The following is a 25,634-nucleotide window of genomic DNA, read 5'->3' on the forward strand; positions in this document are numbered from 1 at the left end:
ACAGGAATCAATCCAAGTGAATAAGTGAGAAATGGAAAAATCTAATCAAATCTGGAAGACAACCAAATAACTACAGGAATCAATCCAAGTGGACAAGTGAGAAATGGCAAAATCCAATCAAATCTGGAAGACTACCAAATAACTACAGGAATCAATCCAAGTGGACAAGTGAGAAATGGCAAAATCTATATGTGAGCTGTAATTACTGGTGTTAATTTCACAAAAAAACTTACGACTAAGGTTATCCTAAGTATAATGAATTATTCATGACTTATGAGAAGTCTTAATTGTAAGTTTTTTGGTGAAACCGACTCCTGGTATTTAGATTTTTTGGGTTAATTTCTTCATACTGGTTGCTGCTTTGCATGCAGACATTGATGCAGAAAAAGAATTCAAGAGTTACTCTGATATTGTTGATAAAAACTAAAATTTGCTTCATCTAGCCATTAAAAGAGACACTTGTATAAGTAATTAAGCTTCTTGTCCAACACTTGTTTTTATAGATCATATCTCATCACTACAAATTTATCTATTTTTAAAACGTATGTTCAAACCAATCATTAACTATTTTTTTTTTTATACCAAACCAATCATTAACTTTTTTTTTTTCATACCAAACTAATCCTTAACTATTTTCTTTTAACAAACCAATCATAAACTTCTTATTTTAAAAACCATCAGATATTCATTTTTTTTTTTAAAGGAGCAGGTATTTCTTAGCTACATGTCGAGTACAATCCCAACGAAGGGTGACAACCCTGAGATGAGATTTGGACAAGAATTATACTCAAGTTTGAAAAACCATGGATAATCTTATGATCACTATTTTGCCTATGATGTTGTTGATGTTTACTTTGACAACGTCAATTGCACTTTTAATTTCTGGTGATATTTTTCAATTTTGGGCAAGTAGCATGATATGAAAAATTAACACATAAAAAAGTCATTAGGAAATGAAAAAGAAATTCCAAAGTCCACTGCATTACACATGTATGTTTCTGTCCTACGTACAAGGTCAACAACTGCACGAAAGCATGTTTTTGCTGGGTTTTTTTATAAGAGGGATGAAAGATACCGAAGGGACAGTCAAACTCATAAATCTAAAAAAAAACTGACAACGCCATGGCTAAAATAATGAAAAAAACAAACAGAAAAACAATAGTGCACATGACACAACATAGAAAACTAAAGAATAAACAACACAAACTCCACCAATACTAGGGGTGATCTCAGGTGCTCCGGAAGGGTAAGCAGATCCTGCTCCACATGTGACACCCGTCGTGTTGCTTATGTGATTACAAATCCAGTAAATAGTCTAATTCGGTAGGTCACATTCATGAAAACCTTTTTTAAATATCTTGAGAGAAAGGAAGACTTCCATGCAAATCTAATGTAATTTCGATTATAATTTATATTTCCAAGGGCCATAACTTGTTAAAAATATTTGATCAGAACTTATTTTGGTAAGCGTTAAAGATGTTGCTGAAATAAACAGAGGATATAGGCAAGAGTTGAACACATGACAGCTCTAACGATACAATTTTCTATAAGGTTAATGTTTCCAAGGGGCATAACTCTTTTAAAAACAATTGATCGGCACTGATTTGGGATCTTGTCTAACATTGCTGACATAGATCTATCAAGAAATTTACATGTGAGAGTGCTAACAAGACTGGAGAGACGTTACGCAAGAGACAAAAACAGAAAATAGCAATAATTCCCATACCTGCAATCACAATATTCTATGTTGCCATCTTTCTTCAGTTGTCTAGCTAACTCTAATTGATGATTGTTCATAAGTTCATCATTAACTACTACCAGTAAAGGTTTATTAGCAGTTAGACTTTCTAAACAACTCCCGGCTCCTATAATATAAAAACAATTTCAGTAATTATTTTGCTCAATCAATGCCACTAAACATGCTTAACAGTCACATATATATAATTATACTGAAAAATCTCTCTGTTTGTTTTGTTTGCACATAGTTGTCGATATAATGGAATTTGATTCAACTGACATATAATGAAGATGTTTAGCGCTTTAACACCAGATTTAATCCAAGACAGAAATATGACAGATTTTGTCCATTCGTTTGTTGTGTTTGAGCTTTTGATTTTGCAGATTGATTGAGGACTTTTAGTTTTTCCTCGGAGTTTGGTATTAACTCATGAAACTAAGTATTTGCTAGTAATGGATGTAAATTCAGGAACTATTTCGAGGTTTTTATTATTGTGAAAAATGCAAGAGAGCTGTTAACCCAATAATTTACACTCACATTTTGAAATGTTAATTATGAATTAAACAGGAAATTTTCTCAAAATCGTAAAAATTAAAAATCGCATTTAAGTCTAAAATGACACAATCGCAAAAATAAATGCATGCAATAATTTCTGAAATTACAGTATATATCTTGTAAATATAGTTACCTGCATGACTTATGACCAGTGAAGCATTACTGATGTCATCAGCTATGGAGGGTTTATATCTAGTTACTATAGTTACCTGCATGACTTATGACCAGTGAAGCATTACTGATGTCATCAGCTATAGAGTGTTAATATCTGGTTACTATAGTTACCTGCATGACTTATGACCAGTGAAGCGTCACTGATGTCATCAGCTATGGAGGGTTTATATCTGGTTACTATAGTTACCTGCATGACTTATGACCAGTGAAGCGTTACTGATGTCATCAGCTATGGAGGGTTTATATCTGGCTACTATAGTTACCTGCATGACTTAAGACCATTGAAGTGTTACTGATGTCATCAGCTATGGAGGGTATATATCTGGTTACTATAGTTACCTGCATGACTTATGACCAGTGAAGCGTCACTGATGTCATCAGCTATGGAAGGTTTATATCTGGTTACTATAGTTACCTGCATGACTTATGACCAGTGAAGCGTTACTGATGTCATCAGCTATGGAAGGTTTATATCTGGTTACTATAGTTACCTGCATGACTTATGACCAGTGAAGCGTCACTGATGTCATCAGCTATGGAGGGTTTATATCTAGTTACTATAGTTACCTGCATGACTTATGACCAGTGAAGCGTTACTGATGTCATCAGCTATGGAGGGTTTATATCTAGTTACTATAGTTACCTGCATGACTTATGACCAGTGAAGCGTTACTGATGTCATCAGCTATGGAAGGTTTATATCTGGTTACTATAGTTACCTGCATGACTTATGACCAGTGAAGCGTTACTGATGTCATCAGCTATGGAGGGTTTATATCTAGTTACTATAGTTACCTGCATGACTTATGACCAGTGAAGCGTTACTGATGTCATCAGCTATGGAGGGTTTATATCTAGTTACTATAGTTACCTGCATGACTTATGACCAGTGAAGCGTTACTGATGTCATCAGCTATGGAAGGTTTATATCTGGTTACTATAGTTACCTGCATGACTTATGACCAGTGAAGCGTTACTGATGTCATCAGCTGTGGATGGTTTATATCTGGTTACTATAGTTACAAATGTACCTGCATGACTTATGACCAGTGAAGTGTTACTGATGTCATCAGCTATGGATGGTTTATATCTGGTTACTATAGTTACCTGCATGACTTATGACCAGTGAAGCATTACTGATGTCATCAGCTATGGATGGTTTATATCTGGTTACTATAGTTACCTGCATGACTTATGACCAGTGAAGCGTTACTGATGTCAACAGCTATGGATGGTTTATATCTGGTTACTATAGTTACCTGCATGACTTATGACCAGTGAAGCGTTACTGATGTCATCAGCTGTGGATGGTTTATATCTGGTTACTATAGTTACAAATGTACCTGCATGACTTATGACCAGTGAAGTGTTACTGATGTCATCAGCTATGGATGGTTTATATCTGGTTACTATAGTTACCTGCATGACTTATGACCAGTGAAGCGTTACTGATGTCATCAGCTATGGATGGTTTACATCTGGTTACTATAGTTACCTGCATGACTTATGACCAGTGAAGCGTCACTGATGTCATCAGCTATGGAGGGTTTATATCTGTAATATTCTACCGTGAACCCTCTCACAGAACATTCTGTAGATGGATCAAAGGCACATCGTCCAATCTGTATCAATAGCTTGTTGTAACCTTTAGATTTCAAGATCTAGAAAATAAAATTAACAATAGTTCAAAATGTTATAAATGTTTTGGTAATATACTTTCACTATCTAGTCTATATGGCATCCAGGGTTACTACATGTACAAGTAATCTTTATTTACATGAAGACAAATAGTCTTCTTTAAGTTAATTACAGTCAGGCTCATCAAAAATAAACTTACAACACCATGGCTAAAACAAAAGATACCAAACTAACAGTCAGGCTCATAGATCAAAAATAAACTAACAACACCATGGCTAAAACAAAAGATACCAAACTAACAGTCAGGCTCATCAAAAATAAACTGACAACACCATGGCTAAAACAAAAGATACCAAACTAACAGTCAGGCTCATAGATCAAAAATAAACTAACAACACCATGGCTAAAACAAAAGATACCAAACTAACAGTCAGGCTCATCAAAAATAAACTGACAACACCATGGCTAAAACAAAAGATACCAAACTAACAGTCAGGCTCATCAAAAATAAACTGACAACACCATGGCTAAAACAAAGGATACCTAACGAACAGTCAGGCTCACCAAAAATAAACTGACAACACCATGGCTAAAACAAAAGATACCAAACAAACAGTCAGGCTCATAGATCTAAAATAAACTGACAACACCATGGCTAAAACAAAAGATACCAAACTAACAGTCAGGCTCATAGATAAAAAATAAACTGACAACACTATGGCTTAAACAAAAGATACCAAACTAACAGTCAGGCTCATAGATCAAAAGTAAACTGACAACACCATGGCTAAAACAAAAGTTACCAAAGGAACAGTCAGGCTCATAGATCAAAAATAAACTGACAACACCATGGCTAAAATAGGAATAGATACCAAACGAACAGTCAGGCTCATAGATCAAAAATAAACTGACAACACCATGGCTAAAATAGGAATCGATACCAAACGAACAGTCAGGCTCATAGATCACAAATAAACTAACAACACCATGGCTTAAACAAAAGATACCAAACGAACAGTCAGGCTCATAGATCAAAAATAAGCTGACAACACCATGGCTAAAACAAATACCAAATGAACAGTCAGGCTCATAGATCAAAAATAAACTGACAACACCATGACAAAAATAGAAAAAAGATACCAAACGAACAGTCAGGCTCATAGATCAAAAATAAACTGACAACACCATGGCTAAAACAAAAGATACCAAACGAACAGTCAGGCTCATAGATCAAAAATAAACTGACAACACCATGGCTAAAACAAAGGATACATAACGAACAGTCAGGCTCATAGATCAAAAATAAACTGACAACACCATGGCTAAAACAAAGGATACCTAACGAACAGTCAGGCTCATAGATCAAAAATAAACTGACAACACCATGGCTAAAACAAAAGATACCAAACGAACAGTCAGGCTCATAGATCAAAAATAAACTGACAACACCATGGCTAAAACAAAAGATACCAAACGAACAGTCAGGCTCATAGATCAAAAATAAACTGACAACACCATGGCTAAAACAAAAGATATCAAACGTACAGTCAGGCTCATAGATCAAAAATAAACTGACAACACCATGGCTAAAACAAAAGATACCAAATGAACAGTCAGGCTCATAGCATTAAGGTACAGTATCCGACAATCGATTGATTCGACAAGAGTTGATTTTTCCTTCAGGTTTTAATTCAATTCAATTAAAAAGAATTAATTGAATAGACTCATTAACGATCGATTTATTCAACGGAACTTTAATGATAGAAACGATCGATAACGATTGAACATTGTTTGTCGATTCAATCAACTAAATGTATTAATGATGGATACTCGATTGTAACGATTGATACGATCGATAACAATTGAACGACATATGTCGAACCAATCAACTCAATGTATTTTGATTAAGACGTCACTCGATCGTAACGATCGATACGATCGATATCGATTGAACGTCAAATGTCGAATCAATCAACTCAATGTATTTTGATGAAGACGTCACTCGATCGTAACGATCGATACGATCGATATCGATTGAACGTTATATGTCGAATCAATCAACTCAATGTGTTTCATGAAGACTCGATTGAACGCCATATATGGAATCAATCGACTTAATTTGTTAATGGTATAAACTACTTAATAAATTTTAATAATAAAGATTTAACAAAATAAGTTGTATTACTGTATTTCCCACTTCAGCACTGATGGAGATAAACTCTATGGTAATAATATATGTCAGATTGGGTACGGAGATATTAGTATAGTGAACAGAAAATGTACACACAATTGAAACAGATACAAAACTTGAAGCATAGGAATTTGCTGTTTCAAAGACTTTTTACACTGATAAAACATTTTTAACATTAATTCAAGTTTGAAGAAGGTTCATAGCAACAGTTTCAGGAGAGAAAATATGAATGTCACAAAAATGTGTATTGTAGTAGCCAGTTTATGACAGTAGTATATATAGATCATTAAAATGAAGAAACTGAAGTGATTAAACAAACATGAAAATTATTATCAAATGAATATTAGATGAAAGATCGTTCAATGTGCCTGCTTGTGCTGTAGTATATGTAGTATATGTAAATATATGCTGGCTTAATTGCGCATATATAATTTTTTAATTAAAAAGCTGTATTAAATATAAGCCATCTAGAGTCGTAGACTGTGTTTATGTGCCTTTTACCAAGTCAGGAATATGACAGTTGTTATCCATTCGTTTGATGTGTTTGGACTTTTGATTTTGCCTTTTGATTTTGGATTTTCCTTTTGAATTTTCCTCGGAGTTCGGTATTTTTGTGTTTTTACTTTTTAGTGTCAATTTATCGCCTAGCACCAAAGTCTATGTTGTTGTGTCAGACTCCGGTTAGGGTTGAAGCAGGAACATATATATTACTGTATACTGTTCCCAGGTGGGAGTTCGGGTGACAGTAAGACTACATACGACTACTAGCGCCGTAGGCTGTGTCAATATGCCGCCTAGCGCCGTAGGCTGTTATTATTATTATCAAATGAATATTAGAGGAAAGATCGTTCAATGTGCCTGCTTGTGCTGTAGTATATGAAGTATATGTAAATATATGCTGGCTTAATTGCGCATATACAATTTTTTTTAAAGCTGTATTAAATATAAGCCATCTAGAGTCGTAGACTGTGTTTATGTGCCTTTTAGCGCCGTAGGCTGTGTCAATTTATCGCTTAGCACCAAAGTCTATGTTGTTGTGTCAGACTCCGGTTAGGGTTGGAGCAGGAACATATATATTACTAAATACTGTTCCCAGGTTGGAGTTCGGGTGACAGTAAGACTGCATACGACTATTACCGCCGTAGGCTGTGTCAATATGCCGCCTAGCGCCGTAGGCTGTGTCAATATGCCGCCTAGCGCCATAGGCTGTGTCAATATGCCTCCTAGCGCCGTAGGCTATTATAAGTTATCTACGTTCATATCCGTAGATATGGATATTTTAACACCCTGAAGTACCCCAGTACACCATGAGGCGTAGCAATACAATGTTCTTACCGGTTTCTAGGATATTTTTATGATTCAGGTTTTTTTTTAAACAGCATTATTTAAAAGCAAAATTAAACAAATCAACATGAAAATTTAAAAAATTCCAAACATCAATAAAATAAAAATTTGAAGCAATTCTAAAAATATCTGGAAACCTTCTCATTTTGTTTATATTAGCTATTTACCAGGGTAAATAAGATAAGATAAATCATGCAATTAACAGATTCAGATTCAATATTTTATTAGTCTCACTCCTTGCATTACATAATATACAGTACAAACAGAGTACATAAACAATATAAAGCAGACAATTGACAAAGAAATATACAATTTCCATTCATAAATCATTGGTTTCGTTTAAGGTATATGAACACTAAATATTGCACCTATACGATTCGAAACCGCGCGCTACGAAACGTTTCCCAATGCATGAACGGACTTGCTTTTTGTGTAAAAGTGAGATGGAAACTGAGGAACATGTACTACTTGAATGTATGCTTTATGATGATTTGAGGAACGAACTTTATGAATATACAAACAGTGAGAATAAGAACTGTCACATGTTTACGAATCGTGAAAAACTGTCTTTTGTTTTGGGGTACCAATGTTAATTTTATAAACAAATGTGCTATAACCTGCAAACCTATTTTGGACAGGTCACATTTTTATATATCAATAATTTTTAAACTTTTAGAAATTACATAAACTATCTATCTATCTATTTATCTACCATTCTTTTAAAATGATGAGCGACTTATACTTGATTTGAAATCAGTTAGGTATACTCAATAACCAAAACACATTGAAATATTTTAAACTTTTTAAATAAATTTCATGAAAGATATAGTTTAACAATTTTTATAATGGTCGAGGACTTACGTATAACAGTGCCAATACTTAAAATGCCATGCAAATACAATGGCAAATAACCAACGTGGTTTTTGTTTACTATTTGACATGCAAAAAGTACATATTATAAAATATGGGATAAATATATTTCAAGATATTTTCAGATATATATTTATTACTACTCCATTAATGATTTTATTTCATACGGTCTTATTGTCAATGCTCTCATTGTGGTCACAGTTGATCAAACAAAAATAAACTACTCGTTTATGCCTTGTCATATGTCTGGTGGAATATTTGAACCTGTTCAGTTTTTTAAAAGCCTGCTCACAACTTTCAGTGTTGCAGCCATGAATTTCACTGAATTTGTCTAGTTTTGGGTGAAATTCACATAACGGGTTATTGTTTAAAGGCATACAACAGGGTTTTGTGTGCTTCAGTACATGAAAAATGTCTACGAGAAACTGTACATCATTTAACATTTCTTCTGAACCTGCAACATTTTCCTTTACAAGCCGACGCAAAAAAGGTTTCAACTCACAACATCTGTCATAACCGAGATACTTAATCCTTTTTTTGCAACTGTCATCCATAAAAAACATTTTACGTAACAGCAAAAACACTTGTGTAAGGGATTCATGGCTGTACATCTCCGCAAAACCTACAATGACACCACATGGTCTTATTACGAAGAGCATACCAGCTGTTGTTTTGTAAAACTTGTTCAATTTCGATTTGTCTTTGCAACTTTTCACTTCTTCGTCTGTTACAATTATTCTCTCAATGCTTTCGTCGCTGTACAAACTTTCGTATTCTAAATAAGAATAAAAATACATCTACATACATGTATCATCAATGATTGCTGTACAAACATTTGTATTCAGAATAATAAATGTGTTAATTAAATTGCTTATTACTTATTCAGGAGAACAACAAAAGTATTTTTTACAAGAAAAAAATACATGTATCATTTATTTCACAGTTTTTATACTCGTATCTTCAAGTCTAACTCTTGCAGGCTCGAGGCACCATTACATTTTTGCAAACTGTAAATGTTTATTGTATTTAACAATATTCTGTAACGATATACCGGCATATTGCTTTCATTTTAGTTAGTGTTTCTATATGAATTGGATTTTAAATAGAAAAGAATAATATTCACCTAACAAAAAGTACTATTCATCGGGCACAACATCATTTGCTTTTACATTTACATTTCTATTAAATGCAGACTTAAAACGTTTTATGTGCATTTGGTTCTTATAAATGAGTGTACTTAAAACGCTTAACTATTGCAATATTAATTCAAACAATTGCTGATCAAAGTGTATAATATTCAACTTTTTTTACTACATTGTACTTATTATTTTGTGTATCATTAATGAGTGCCGGTTTTACAATAAGTGTCTGCTTTATACATACCTTTTAAGTATAATGGTAATTTCCGCTTCCGAGAAGACTTTCTTACAGTCATTTCATTTCCATCTTTATTTTCCTCATTTTCAACACATTCTTGGTGATTCACACAAAATCTAGATAGACAAGAATTTAAATAATTATATTATAACCTATTATTTTTTTCATTAAATGCAGACTCATTTTGTATCGGTCTATTCAAATTTTTAAAGTAATTTGTACTTTTTTCATTTCTATTCCGTTCTATTTGATGACATTACATTTTTTGGAAGCATATTTACTTATTATTATTCATACATGTACTTTTAAGCAGTAATTCCACGTATTAACATTGCAATTACATTTTAATGTAAAAAAATCATATATATATTTATATAAAAACACATTGCACATAAAGCAAAAACCAATCTGATTAAAATACAGATCTTGTATCAATGCTTTGCTTACAAGGATCTGAAAACACTCCATTCTACTTTCTGTAAAATAAAGATCTCTCGGGATCCTCTGGTGTTATTGGATTGATACACACCTTCAAAGTTTGAAGGCTTAAATTTGAGTGGCTGATATAAATATAACCAGAACATAAAGTTCTGTTTTGTTTTTATGTATGATAGAACGCTACTTAGAGAAGCAGCAGTTTGTCATTTATCATCATTTATGACTCAAAGATTCTATTGAATTTATTTACAGGCTGGTAAAATTGTTGTACGGAGTTTTGCAATCATAATGCTTATAAAGTTTGAAAAATAATCGCTAAGTAGTTTCTGAGGAAAAGAAGTATGAAAATTGGACAAACGAGAATTAACAACTTCCTTTTTTAACCAGGTATCTATTGGATTGGAACAAAACCAAAACAAATGCGGTTTAGTTTCAATGGAGATGATAACAATAAGATTTCCAATACGCTTATAAAAAAAAAATTTAGTGGAGACAGATATAGTAAGACAAAACATACTTAACAGGCTTTTTAAATCGTCCTCCAAATCCAGGATCTTCTGGACAACAATCTTGAACACGTAGTCCTTCTGATGATAAAATCTTTTCCCCACTTTGTGAACATATGCTTCGTCTTAACTTTTCGTTACCATCAATTGTAACGTAACCTTCTGTACAACCCTTTACCGCACACGAATGATGAATCCAACTTTCTTGTTTTGCCATAAATTTCTGAAAAAATAACACATTTTTAACTATTTTCATGGTGTCATTTCTCATTTTTACCGATTTCAGGATTAATTCGACAAACTGATGTGTATACTTATCATTTAAGTACGGTTTTTGTGTCAACGGGTGTTCTGCAGTTGCACGATTTGGCATTTTATTTTAACAAAATTTAAGTTCTTATATAAAGCATGTTAACAGCAGTCATAATAGATTTTACTAATATTGATAATTAAATTATATGAAAAATGATTTGCTTAATTCATTCGAATGTAAATCATCTCCGTGTTAAAACAAAGCCATGCAATTTAAATGTATTACATGTTTAAGGCACAGTGGTCAAACTTATTAAGAAAAAAAATGCTTTGCAAAATTTTAAATGTTTTGTTTTTACTATTAACCTATACATTTTTAAATATTTTTTGCAATATAATACTTACGTCAGTATATATTTTACACATTTCTTCAATATCCAACAATCCAGATTCCATAGTACTTATCGGTAATCCTATTGGAAAATAGGTGCTTACTCTGTATATAAACCAGGCTTCCTCTAAGCGTTGCGGATTTAAAACACCTTGTGTGAGCACTTGCTTTCCTCTTTGAAAATTTGACAACTGCTTTAAATGATATTCATTATTTCCGTTATGATGGTCGTTGTACACATCAGCAATCGATTCAAATGAAGCACCCATATACTGAATCTGTTTGGAACATAAATCAAGATACCTCTTAGAAAAACAGGTTTGTGAAGTGCTCAAAAAATAGTCCGTATTTTCAACATTCATGTTTCTTTTAGCACGATCGTCTTCAGTTGTTGTATAATACGACACATTATATCTTGGTTTATACATACAAATCCGGCACTCTGACGTATATGAAGCTGCAATGTAACTACCAGTTTCGGTAAAAACAAATGGAAAACTTGGCGATGAAATAGTTGTTAGTTTACTTTTACATAATACACAATGAGTACATGGAGATTTCAAGATTATACATTTAAATCCATCCTTTGAGTTTCCTTGTTCGCGATAAAAAATGTCCCAATGAAAATTCTTTTCTAATAGCTCAGGATAATCATTTTTTACTATCGTATATAAGTTTACACACGTTTTCTCATCAAATAACTCAATATTTACTTCTTTTGCTTTTCTGTCTCCTAATATTACTTTTAAATCCTGGTATTCTTTATCGGTTTTACGCAGTCTTTCGATATATTCGCTAACATATTTCCAACGGTTTGGTGTTCCTTCAAAGAAATGGAGAACAGCAAAAATAAAATTTCTAAGCGACGAATATGTCAATATATACTTCATTTTCAATTCTTTTTGTTTTCCTTTTCAAATATATCACGTCACAGGATCTCTACGTTACATGCGCTAAGACACACACTATTTTTTGGAGCGAAATTCGCTTTTCCGCAAATTCTTGTTATATCCAACGTCATTCAATTGTTACGTCAAGAGTTTACTGTCGCAAATTTAAAACATTGAACAGACATACAAGATGGCCACCAGTACTTTACGTAAAAGATATAAAGAGGCACAGAAAGTTGATTTCCCTGGAATTGAAGAAACTTCTAACAGCTACATAGAGGAACTTATTATGGCACAAGCTAATGCTATTGGTTGTCCACCGGAGTTTTTATATTTTCCATTTTTAACAACAACTGCCGGTAAGTTATTGGACATTTTATTTTTACATTTCCTATTTTTTTTCAAACAATCGACAATTACTTAATTATAAAAAAAAAAGAACAATTAATACATTATTTATTGTGTCGCATCATAACATTTTCATACCATTCCGCAATTTATTAACGCTAGCTCTAAAAATGAATGAAAATTTTTTTCAGCCGAAAAAGAGTAATCATACAAAATTGCCCCGATTGTTTTTTTGTTTTGTATTACAAAAAACAATTTGGTATGGAAAACTTTTCTAATATTATTTTTTTTTCATTTCCTTACCATGTTATTGCAACTTACCATTGATAAAAAAATAAAATAAAAGAATCATATATATTAAGCGGCGGTTTAGTTGAACATTTGTTTCAGGGTTTTGTAGTGCTTGTTATGGATATTTACTAAAGGTACTGGCTACGGTTACTTCCAGGAAGTTACAACAATTATTTCTTATTGTTACTTCCATGACTTATTGCCAAAAGGGAATTTCTGACAAGGCGCTGATTTCACACGGAATTTCGGATGTAACCTTTAGTGTGTTTTTTTCTTCTTCTGCGGTGTGGGATGTTGCGCACAACTGAATGCCAAGTAACATTCTTCTTAGTTAACGTACTCAAAGCCTGGTTTAAACAAGGTTTTAATTTATTTAGGAATTATATGTTTATCTTTCACACGACAGGTTTTATGGGTTCTAAAAGTGTCATTGAATTTCACGAGGAATGGAAGGAACCAGCCATTATTTGGACCATTATTGCCGCATCCAAGGGTGAAAAAAAATCACCAGCCCTTAAAAGAATCAAGGATGCTGTTACTAGGATACAGGATGCAAAACAAAAACAGTGGACCATGCAACAAGAAACAAAGTCAGAAACACCCACCAGAAACACAAAAAGCTCCCTGCAAGTTCCTCCACAGATAATAATTGACGTTTTTTCCATGGAAGAAATGCACAGTGTTCTTTTAAGAAACAATTATCAGGTATGATAAAAAGTTAACTTCTTAATTAACAATACAATAAAATAAAATAAGTCTGAAACAACATACTTTTGCTTTATACGCATTCGTGAATTAATTTTGTTTTGTATATTGGATTATTGGATTTGTCAAACTATAATTAATCCAGAAACGACACAACATCGAGATAACAAAAACAACATTTTAATATAACAAACTGAAAGAGAAGATAACTACAAGTTAGAATAAAATGTACAGACATTATTTTCCGTGCAGCACCAAAACTAGTAAAATGAACATAACTTTGATTTAATTTTCCTCAAAATGATTCATCATGTTTATTCCTGCAAACTTGATTTGCAATTCGAAGCATTTTCTGTCCTTATTATTCATAAAAAAAAAAAATCAATATTATTTATATACAATATCGGTTTTTCGTTTTTCGAATGCTATAAAAAAAAAAACAACACTGTGTCATACTTTTTTACAATTTCATAAAACTGGTTACAAAGATCTGATTTAAAAGTTTAATATAATTTATGAAAATAATCTATAATTGATCACTGTTTATAAAAAAAATCATGAAATGTGGTGTTCACTTTATCAATTATAGGTTATAGGTATTTATGAAGAAATTAAGGTATTACACCAGTCACTAGATATTTATAAACCAGGAGGAAGTCTTGTTGATAGAAAGCAATTTCTCAATTTGAATGGAGGGTCCGCATGGGATAGAAATTTTAAAAATTCCGGATACAGTCATCTTCCAAGAACACATTTTAACCACACTGGCATGATCCAACCAGTAATTTTGGCAGAGATGATGGATAGAGATGACTGGGATGGTTTCAATGATAGGTATTTATTTTTTTGTAATTAAATTTGTACATGAAAATTTCACCAAATATCAAATAAATATTAATTACATTAGATGTATGTTTCATTATAATACGTTATTCTGATTGGTTAATTGCACATCACATGGTATTACGTAAGCAGTTGTATGAGACAATAACATTTCATTCATGATGACACGAGGTCCCACAATAAAGTGCACAGGTGAATTTAAAAAATTAAAGTTCATGAAAATCGTGTTTTTATAATTCTAGCTAAAAAAAATGTAATTATAAGTATTGAATGCTTCTTTTTGTAACTTTATAGGGTTGTAAAAGCGTTGACGGTGCGTACATTTTTAGAATGAAGCGCTTCAGCGCTTCATACAAAATGTACTTCGGTCAACGCTTTTACACCCCAATAAATGTGGGGGTGGTGCTAGGATGAAAAATTAGTCCTGCATTTTTTTTAGTTCAATTTCGATCCTGCCTTTTTATTTTTCTCTATATTTGGTCCTGTTTTTTTTTTAATTATCATGTGTTATTTACCCAGTTGCTCATTCTGTATTGTTTTAACTCGAAACTCCTGTCATACCTTTTCTTTTTTACTCAAAATTACTGTCCTGCCTTCTTTTTTAAATTTCATTCTATACCCCTATAAAAATGGTAGCTCCATAACTACAAAGACACTGATGATAAATTCTTACTTTTATATCTTTTTGCAAATATTGCAAAACATACCATATTAATTCACAAGTTTAGTAAAGTCAAAGAGTGATTCCTTTTTGTATATACGACATTGGCACATCACTTATCATGCGTGAAAATATGAATACTTAGACTATACCATTTTACTGTATGTAATTAAGAAGAAAACTAATTTGATTTTTCTTGCCTATAGAATGCACAACTTTTTATTTTGCTAATCAATGATAACACAGGTTTTTTTTAAACTTGAGAGCAATGCAAAAACAAATTTGATATGTTAAAATAATATTTTATAGGTACCTTATTTCATGCCCAAAAGAGGTGATGTTTACTTCAAACATGTACAAGATACCAGTTCCAGAAAACTTAAGAAGTAGCATGGACAAGATATTTAAAGTCATTTCAGAAAAACATGAAACTGAAACAGTTTACAGATTTGATGAGGAAGCCAAGTCTGTTTTTAACAACTTCCACGACAATTATTATATAGAAAAGAAAATGCAGTTTACCGAAGATGAGAACAGAAGAGGGGTTCTTTCTAAAAGTCTTGGTTACATTATAAGGCTTTCAGGAATTATAACAGCTGTACAAAATGCTTCAGCTGTAGTTAAAGGTATGATTTACATGTTGTCAATATGGCTTTTCTTTCAACAAGAAGTTAGATAAAAATTATTATGTTTTTGTTTCATTTATTCAAAATCTAATAATTACATTACATGTATATTTGAACATAATCCGTTATTTTGATTGGCTAACAACAATCTCACATTATTCTTTTTAGCACAATGATATGTAACATCCATGATAGCATGTGCTTACACACAAAAATGCACAGGCAAATATAAGAAATATTTGATAGAAATTGTTTATTCATGATCCTAGCAAACAAATGTAATTATAAGAATTGGATTACTTATTTTATAGGGTTGTAAAAGCGTTGACCGAAGTACATTTTTAGACACTTCCGCGCTTCATACAAAATGCAATCTGCATTTGATCAAAATGATGATAGAAAATTTGATTATGTGTCAAATACAGGATATATCACCTGGATGTTCAAGAAATACTCATATGAAGGAATAAATTGCCTTAAATCTACTACAAATTAATACTTTGAAATCTTTTATAACAAGTAGAAATATGAATTATTTTACAGAGGAACTGGACTTAGATGAATACAGATGGGATTGTTCAGTTTCGGCTCCTAATGTAAAGAAGGCTATAGCTCTAATGCAATACTTTATAGACACTAAATTTGCCCTACTACCTATATGTGACAGAATTGAAGAGTTTCATGAATCACAAACTCAATCAGGTGAGAATATTCAACTAAAATACAAATTGTTTATAGCTGTTCGGTGTGAGCTAATGCTCCGCGTTGAAGGCCGTACTTTTACCTATAATTGTTTACTTTTTATACATTGTGATTTGGATGGAAAGTTGTCTCATTGGCACTAATACGACATATTATTTATATATTGAAGAGGACGTACTTATTAACAAATTTCTTACACTCTGAGGGTACCAATTAGTAATGTTTTTCAGGGCACCATACCGATTGTGCACTTGGGATGTATTACGTTAGATTAACAGGTGGTTTAAATTGAGTTATCTTTACTTAGCACCCATCCCCTAAGAAGGCGACAATTTAAGCAGATACAAAAAAAAAAGACTAATCGACTACTGTAATTAAATAGACAGATATAAAAGATATTTTTAAACATAGATTTATAATTTATTAATATGATTGGAATATCAGTTACTGAAATCATCAAAACGCTTTACAAATGATTTTAAAATTTATTCAATGTTTTTTTAGAAATTTCTAACGAGATGCAAATTATGCAAGACTGTGGACAGAAGATTAAACGACTCTTGGAGTTTGAAACAGAGACCTTAGATATAACTTCCGCAATGGCGTGCAGGAATGCACTTTTCCCTGCTGTTCCCAAAGAGCAACGCGGAGGTGGTAATAATAGATTCCCGTCTTGGGCGGCGGACAAATTCTTCAAAACTGTAAGTTTTATTTTTAAGATTATTTATTAAAAAACACAGAATTCAGTGAATTCATATTTTTCCCCCACAATACATATATCGTTATATAATGTATAGTTGTTAGTAAATTCGTACGGGATTTATTTAAGGATGTCTGCTGCTCTAATTTAAAATAATAAGGATTTCATGTGGTTGTTTAAAATGAAAACAACTTTGATATTTAAACAAAATAAAGAAATAAAATCATTAGTCTCGTGTGTAGTTTTCAAAATACGAGACATTTAGAAAATGGCGGGAAAAGGGTTTTCTTCAGACTTTACTATTTGTTAACATTGGAATTGTTTTTTACCCTTTAAACCAAGAAAAAATAACAAGGATTTCATGCCGCCGGATCACTAAATCTGAAATGATCTATTGAACAGATTTATGAAGACAAAAGTGGGGTGTCGTGTAAATTTTTTTTAATACATTTGGATGGATAAAACCTGAGAAAATCGAAAATATGACAAGAATTCAAAAACATGACCAGCAGACATCCTTAATTTGAATGAATGTTTTCATTTAAGTGTAAAACAAACAGGTCACTTATTTTCATATCGAATTTTCCTTCAGTTTCGAATACTTTAAGTGACTTGTAAATTCTAAATGATTTTAAAATTAAATAGATCTAAATAGATGTTGCACTTTTCTCATATCTCAAAACTGTCGTGCTACTTAGGATCACATCTTATGTATGTATATACCTCATTTTATAAAGCAAAGGTATATATATAGTGCTTGGGGAAGTATGTCCATCCATTAGTTCGTCCGTCCGTTCGTTCGTTCCTTACAGTGAGTCGAGTTAGGTAGGAGTACTCGTTTATATCCACAAAAAAACCTATAATCAAATGAAACTTAATTTTCGATTTTCGATTTTATAGTTCTAAATCATATCTGTGATGTTAATAAATATACTGAAAACAATATTTTAGGTTTCTGAACTTGGATTTGGAACTATCGAAACAAGGACTCACGCATTAAACAAAACTGCTTCCTCATGTTTCCGGAAAAGGAAATATGAAGACCTATCAGATGGATGCAAAGACATTGCCAAAAAACTCAAAATCGACGAAGACAAATATATGAATGGGTCAAAAGGTAAAATTGAAAAATTCTTACACCACTATAAGCTTTAATAACACAAAATATACGTATAATATTTGTATTGAAACTGTTCCGATATATATCAAATGTGAAATACCACCATAAATAGGAATCTACATGATATCATATAAAGGAGGCAAATTAATTGTGACTAGTATAATATTTTTTATGATTCTTTGTTAGTTAAACTTTGTATATTACTAGTACTTGATACGTTGTTAAAATTTAGAGAGCTGTGCATCTGGTCAGAAGCTAATACGTAAAGTCCATTGTAACATTTAATAGTGAATTTTATCCTCTTATTGATATAAGCAATGAAACAAAATGTTGGGTATTTTTTATCTATTCCTGTATAATTTTTGTCACTATTATTTTCAGAAAAAGAAAACAAAGAGATCAGGGAACCATTAATCAACGTCACAAACAGAGACAGCCAATCTTGAAGGACTGCATTATACTATATTCGCTTAATTTCAGAATCTAATAAAATAAATTCCATATTATACACATTATATGGTAATATATTTGGTTAACATTGTGTTTCTGTTTCACACTTTTGTTATCTGTTGTAAAAAAGGATATGGTACGTCGTTATTTTTTTCCTCCACTACACTTTTGTAGTGTAACATGGATAAGCAACTTTGTGCATGTGCAGGATAAATTTTACAGTGTGAATTGTGTGAATTTGCTGTACACAGACAACTTTAATTACGCCTATAAATCAATTGTTAAAGATACTGGGGAAAAAACACACTTGTAAACTTGATACAAAATTAAAAAAAAAACACATGTTAATAATGCCATAAAGGGAAGATCACTTTTATTGTTGTCTTTCATCTTGAAAGTTGCAGTGAGATTTTCAACACGTGCATATCTATGGTAGCTGTAAATCTTATAGTCTGTTTCTGTGTATGTCGGCGTTCGCCTGTGTTGTAAATCTGTGTTTCTGATGTATCTTGTGGTTGGTGTTTTTTCCTCGGTTTTTGGTTTGTTTCATGGATTTGTTCCCTCTATATCGATTTATGACTTTTTGAAAAGCGGTATACTACTGTTGCCTATATTCATGTCAGATTAAAGATTTTACCGAGCACCAGTTTGAGCAGAACTATATTAGTGATGTTACGGTTATAATTAAGGCTATGGTAAGACTGTTTTTAATATGCCATCAGGCGCCGTAGGCTGTTTCAACGTTTCAATATGCCTTTTGCCATCACAGGCTATGCCAATGTGCCATGTAGCACCGGATGCTATGTTCTCGTGTGAATGTTATATTATTGTTATAGTTACGGTAGCGTGAGGTTGTATTAAGTATGCCATCAGACACCGTAGACTGTTACAATGTGCCGCCTAGCGACGTAGGCTGTGTCCTCGTGTATGAGTGATGTTAGGGTTATAATTAAGACTATGGTAAGACTGTTTTTAATATGCCATCAGGCGCCGTTGGCTGTTTCAATATATTATCTAAGGCCGTAGGCTGTGTCAATGTGCCTTAATTAAAGCAATGGAGAGCAAAGTTATAGTTAGGGTTATATTTAAGGTTAGGTTATGTGTCGTCATGCGCCGTATGCTTTTTCATTGTGCCATCAAGCGCCGTAGGCTATGCCAATGTGCTACCTAGCGCCGTAGGCTATGTCCTCACATAAGATTTGTTTTAGGGTTAGGGTTAGGGAAATGTAAATGTTACACCTAGTGTCATAGGCTAGGGTTAGGGTTAGGGTAATGTCAATGTGACACCTACCGCCGTAGGCTAGGGTTAGGGTTCAGATTTGGTAAAGTTGTGACAACTTTGAAGGTTAAAGTCAAAATTATAGTTAGTGTAAGAGTAAGGCTTTATCAAATATACCATCTAGCGACGTAGGCTGACATATTACTTTGACATTGTTAGGGTTAGCCGTAGGCTGTGTCAATGTGCTTTCTAGCAATGAATTGTAAAGGTTTATTTAGGGTTAGGGTTATAGTTAAGGTTAGGGTAAGGCTGTTTTAAATATGTCATTAGGCGCCGTATGCTGTTTTAATGTACCATCTAGCGCCGTAGGCTATGTTAATGTGCCACCTAGCGCCGTAGGCTATGTCCTCGCGTAAGAGGGGTTAGGGTTAGGGTAATGTCAATGTGACACCTAGCGCCGTAGCCTAGGGTTAGGGTTAGGGGTTAAGGTTGGGGTTAGGGTTAGGGTTAGGGTAAGGGTTTAGGGTTAGGGATAAGAGTTAGGGTTAGGGTTAGGGTTAGGGTTAGGGTTAGGAATAGGATTAGGTTTAGGGTTAGGAGTTAGGGGTTAGGTTTAAGATTAGGGTTAGGGTTTGTTAAAGTTATGAAAAGGTTAAAGTAAAAATTATAGTTAGCGTAAGGGTAAGGCTTTAACAGATATATCATCTAGTGCCGTAGGCTGTGTCAATGTGCCTTCTTAGACTGTTTGTGTAGGTTGTTTGAATGTGTTTTATTGCGTCATATGTGTCTTGACATAGAGCTAGGTTAGGTTTAGAGAAAGGGTAAGGCTGTATCAAATATACTATCTAGCACCGAAGTATGTGTTAATGTACCACCTAGTGTCGTATGCTTTGTCCATGGGTTAGCATTACATCAATGTGCCATCTAGCGCGCCGTAGGCTATGTCAATGTGCCACCTAAGGCCGTAGGCTATGTCCTCGCGTAAGAGAGGTTAAGGTTATAGTTAAGGTAAGGGTAAGGGTTAGGGTTAGGGTTAGGGTTAGGGATTAGAGTAAGTGTACGGGTTTGAAATAGGATTTGGGTTATTGTAGTGTCAATGTGACACCTAGCGACGTAGCCTAGGGTTAGGGTAAGGGGTTTGGGTTAGGGTAAGGATAAGGGTAAGGGTTAGGGTTATGAATAAGAGTTAGAGTTAGAGTTAGGAATATGATTAGGGGTTAGGAGTTAGATCAGGGTTAGGGTTTGTTAAAGTTATGATAAGCATGATAAGGTTAAAGTAAAAATTGTAGTAAGTGTAAGGGTAAGGCTATAACAAGTATATCATCTAGTGCCGTAGGCTGTGTCAGTGTGCCTTCTTAGTTTATTTGTGTAGGTTGTTTAAATGTGTTTTATTGCGTCATATATGTCTTGGTAAAGAGCTAGGTTAGGTTTAGGGAATGGTTAAGGCTGTATCGATAAGATCGTTCTCTGTTTATTATATGCATATACAATTGACTGAGTTGATTATATTGATTAACCGTGGCAATATCGATACTACCAAGCTCCAATAAAAATTTTGAATATACAGTTGACCGAGTTGATTATATTGATCAACCGTGACACAATCGTATCGATTGTACTCGATCGATACGATCGTATTCCACTTAAAATATGAATATACAGTTGACTAAGTTGATTGTATTGTTCAACTGTGGCACAATCGTATCGATTGTACACGATTGATACGATCGTGTTCCATTTAAATATGAATATCAAAATTGACTGAGTTGATTGTATTGATCAACTGTGGCACAATCGTATCGATTGTACACGATCGATACGATCGTGTTCCACTTAAAATATGGATATACAGTTGACTGACTTGATTATATTGATTAACCATGCCACATTGATCTTTACTTAAAATATGAAATTACAGTTCGGAATGTCTAGTTTTGTGTACACTGAACCTACGCAAGGCCTACATCGACCATCGACTGCATGTAGACAAAACATGATTTAAACTACATGTAAACCTTGAGTTTTATCAATGGGAACGTAATTATGTTTAGTTTATATGTGAGTTACACTAACACAACACCGAGTTTAGGTCAATGTGAACACGGCCTAAGGTTATAAGAATATGTATTAAAATACAGAGTTGACTGAGTTGACCATATTTATCAACATTCATAATTAGTTTGTAATTTTAATGAAGAGTTGACTGAGTTGAATAAATTTATCAACTGTGGAACAATTGTAACGATTCAATACGATCGATACGATCGTGCAACGTTTTAAATATAAAAAAAAAGGGTTGACTGAGTTGAATAAATTGTTCAACTGTGGCACAATCGTAATGCTTGAATACGATCGATACGATCGTGCAACGTTTTAAATATATAAAAAAAATAGAGTTGATTAGATTGATCAACTGTGGCACAATCGTAATGATTGAATACGATAGATACGTTCCTGCAACGTTTAAAATATAAAAATATAACAAAAATAGAGTTGAATGAGTTGATTAGATTGATCAACTGCGGCACAATCGTAATGATTGAATACGATCGATACGATCGTGCAACGTTTAAAATATAAAAAAATAGAGTTGACTGAGTTGAATAAATTGTTCAACTGTGGCACAATCGTAACGATTGAATACGATCGATACGATCGTGCAACGTTTAAAATATAAAAAAATAGAGTTGACTGAGTTGAATAAATTGTTCAACTGTGGCACAATCGTAACGATTGAATACGATCGATACGATCGTGCAACGTTTAAAATATAAAAAAATAAAGTTGACTGAGTTGAATAACTTGTTCAACTGTGGCACAATCGTAACGATTGAATACGATAGATACGATCGTGCAACGTTTAAAATATAAAAAAAATAGAGTTGACCGAGTTGAATAAATTGTTCAACTGTTCCACAATCGTAATGATTGAATACGATCGATACGATCGTGCAACGTTTTAAATATATAAAAAAAATAGAGTTGACTGAGTTGATTAGATTGATCAACTGTGGCACAATCGTAACGATTGAATACGATAGATACGATCGTGCAACGTTAAAAAAGAAAGAGTTGACTGAGTTGATTCAATTGATCAACTGTGGCACAATCGTAATAATTGAATACGATCGATACGATCGTGCAACGTTTAAAATATAAAAAAAATAGAGTTGACTGAGTTGAATAAATTGTCCAACTGTGGCACAATTGTAACGATTGAATACGATCGATACGATCGTGCAACGTTTAAAATATAAAAAAAAATAGAGTTGACTGAGTTGATTAGATTGATCAACTGTGGCACAATCGTAACGATTGAATACGATCGATACGATCGTGCAACGTTTAAAATATAAAAAATAGAGTTGACTGAGTTGATTCAATTGATCAACTGTGGCACAATCGTAACGATTGAATACGATCGATACGATCGTGCAACGTTTAAAATATAAAAAAATAGAGTTGACTGAGTTGAATAAATTGATCAACTGTGACACAATCGTAACGATTGAATACAATCGATACGATCGTGCAACGTTTAAAATATAAAAAAAAATAGAGTTGACTGAGTTGATTAATCCAGACACTAAGAAAGTTTGTAAATTTGGTACAACAATTGATTGAATCGACACATTGACACGATCGAATACAGTTGACAAGATAATTATACTATAAAAAAAATATTGTCGAATCAATCGATTGTCGAATACTGTACCATACTCGCTCATAGATCAAAAATAAACTGACAACACCATGGCTAAAACAAAAGATACCAAACGAACAGTCAGGCTCATAGATCAAAAATAAACTGACAACACCATGGCTAAAACAAAAGATACCAAACGAACAGTCAGGCTCATAGATCAAAAATAAACTAACAACACCATGGCTAAAACAAAGATACCAAACTAACAGTCAGGCTCATAGATCAAAAATAAACTGACAACACCATGGCTAAAACAAAAGATACCAAACTAACAGTCAGGCTCATAGATAAAAAATAGACTGACAACACCATGGCTAAAACAAAACATACCAAATGAACAGTCAGGCTCATAGATCAAAAATAAACTGACAACACCATGGCTAAAACAAAACATACCAAATGAACAGTCAGGCTCATAGATCAAAAATAAACTGACAACACCATGGCTAAAACAAAAGATACCAAACGAACAGTCAGGCTCATAGATCAAAAATAAACTGACAACACCATGGCTAAAACAAAAGATACCAAACGAACAGTCAGGCTCATAGATCAAAAATAAACTAACAACACCATGGCTAAAACAAAGATACCAAACTAACAGTCAGGCTCATCAAAAATAAACTGACAACACCATGGCTAAAACAAAAGATACCAAACGAACAGTCAGGCTCATCAAAAATAAACTGACAACACCATGGCTACAATAAAAGATACCAAACGAACAGTCAGGCTCATAGATCAAAAATAAACTGACAACACCATGGCTAAAACAAAAGATACCAATAAACAGTCAGGCTCATAGATCAAAAATAAACTGACAACACCATGGCTAAAACAAAAGATACCAAACGAACAGTCAGGCTCATAGATCAAAAATAAACTGACAACACCATGGCTAAAACAAAAGATACCAATAAACAGTCAGGCTCATAGATCAAAAATAAACTGACAACACCATGGCTAAAACAAAAGATATCAAACGAACAGTCAGGCTCATAGATCAAAAATAAACTGACAACACCATGGCTAAAACAAAAGATACCAAACGAACAGTCAGGCTCATAGATCAAAAATAAACTGACAACACCATGGCTAAAACAAAAGATACCAAACGAACAGTCAGGCTCATCAAAAATAAACTGACAACACCATGGCTACAATAAAAGATACCAAACGAACAGTCAGGCTCATAGATCAAAAATAAACTGACAACACCATGGCTAAAACAAAGGATACCAAACGAACAGTCAGGCTCATAGATCAAAAATAAACTGACAACACCATAGCTAAAACAAAAGATATCAAACGAACAGTCAGGCTTATAGATCAAAAATAAACTGACAACACCATAGCTAAAACAAAAGATACCAAACTAACAGTCAGGCTCATAGATAAAAAATAGACTGACAACACCATGGCTAAAACAAAACATACCAAATGAACAGTCAGGCTCATAGATCAAAAAATAAACTGATAACACCATGGCTAAAACAAAAGATACCAATAAACAGTCAGGCTCATAGATCAAAAAATAAACTGACAACACCATGGATAAAACAAAAGATACCAAACGAACAGTCAGGCTCATAGATCACAAATAGACTGACAACACCATGGCTAAAACAAAGATACCAAACTAACAGTCAGGCTCATAGATCAAAAAATAAACTGATAACGCCATGGCTAAAACAAAAGATACCAAACTAACAGTCAGGCTCATAGATCAAAAAAAAACTGACAACGCCATGGCTAAAACAAAAGATACCAAACGAACAGTCAGGCTCATAGATCAAAAATAAACTGACAACACCATGGCTAAAACAAAAGATACCAAATGAACAGTCAGGCTCATAGATCACAAATAGACTGACAACACCATGGCTTAAACAAAAGATA

General features: G+C 33.2%; 2 protein-coding genes across 2 annotated transcripts; one reads left to right on the plus strand and one right to left on the minus strand.

Moving 5' to 3' along the window:
- Positions 1 to 41: 41 nt before the first annotated feature.
- On the minus strand, positions 42 to 11,820 carry LOC134719270 (uncharacterized). The gene is made up of 8 exons (XM_063582274.1): positions 11,489 to 11,820; positions 10,843 to 11,054; positions 9,894 to 10,003; positions 8,678 to 9,285; positions 3,963 to 4,128; positions 3,415 to 3,540; positions 1,727 to 1,865; positions 42 to 51 (listed from the first exon to the last, which is right to left on the minus strand). The coding sequence occupies exons 1-8, from the start codon at positions 11,741 to 11,743 to the stop codon at positions 42 to 44; spliced, it is 1,626 nt and encodes a 541-aa protein (XP_063438344.1). The 5' UTR covers positions 11,744 to 11,820.
- A 580-nt stretch (positions 11,821 to 12,400) lies between these two features.
- LOC134719271 (uncharacterized) lies at positions 12,401 to 18,199 on the plus strand. Its single transcript, XM_063582275.1, has 7 exons — positions 12,401 to 12,723; positions 13,410 to 13,708; positions 14,298 to 14,542; positions 15,522 to 15,838; positions 16,382 to 16,540; positions 17,045 to 17,194; positions 18,192 to 18,199. Exons 1-7 carry the CDS (start codon positions 12,555 to 12,557, stop codon positions 18,197 to 18,199), a joined length of 1,347 nt encoding a protein of 448 aa, XP_063438345.1. The 5' UTR covers positions 12,401 to 12,554.
- Positions 18,200 to 25,634: the final 7,435 nt, after the last annotated feature.

This window comes from Mytilus trossulus, chromosome 5, assembly GCF_036588685.1.
Source record: "Mytilus trossulus isolate FHL-02 chromosome 5, PNRI_Mtr1.1.1.hap1, whole genome shotgun sequence".
Classification (NCBI taxonomy): domain Eukaryota; kingdom Metazoa; phylum Mollusca; class Bivalvia; order Mytilida; family Mytilidae; genus Mytilus; species Mytilus trossulus.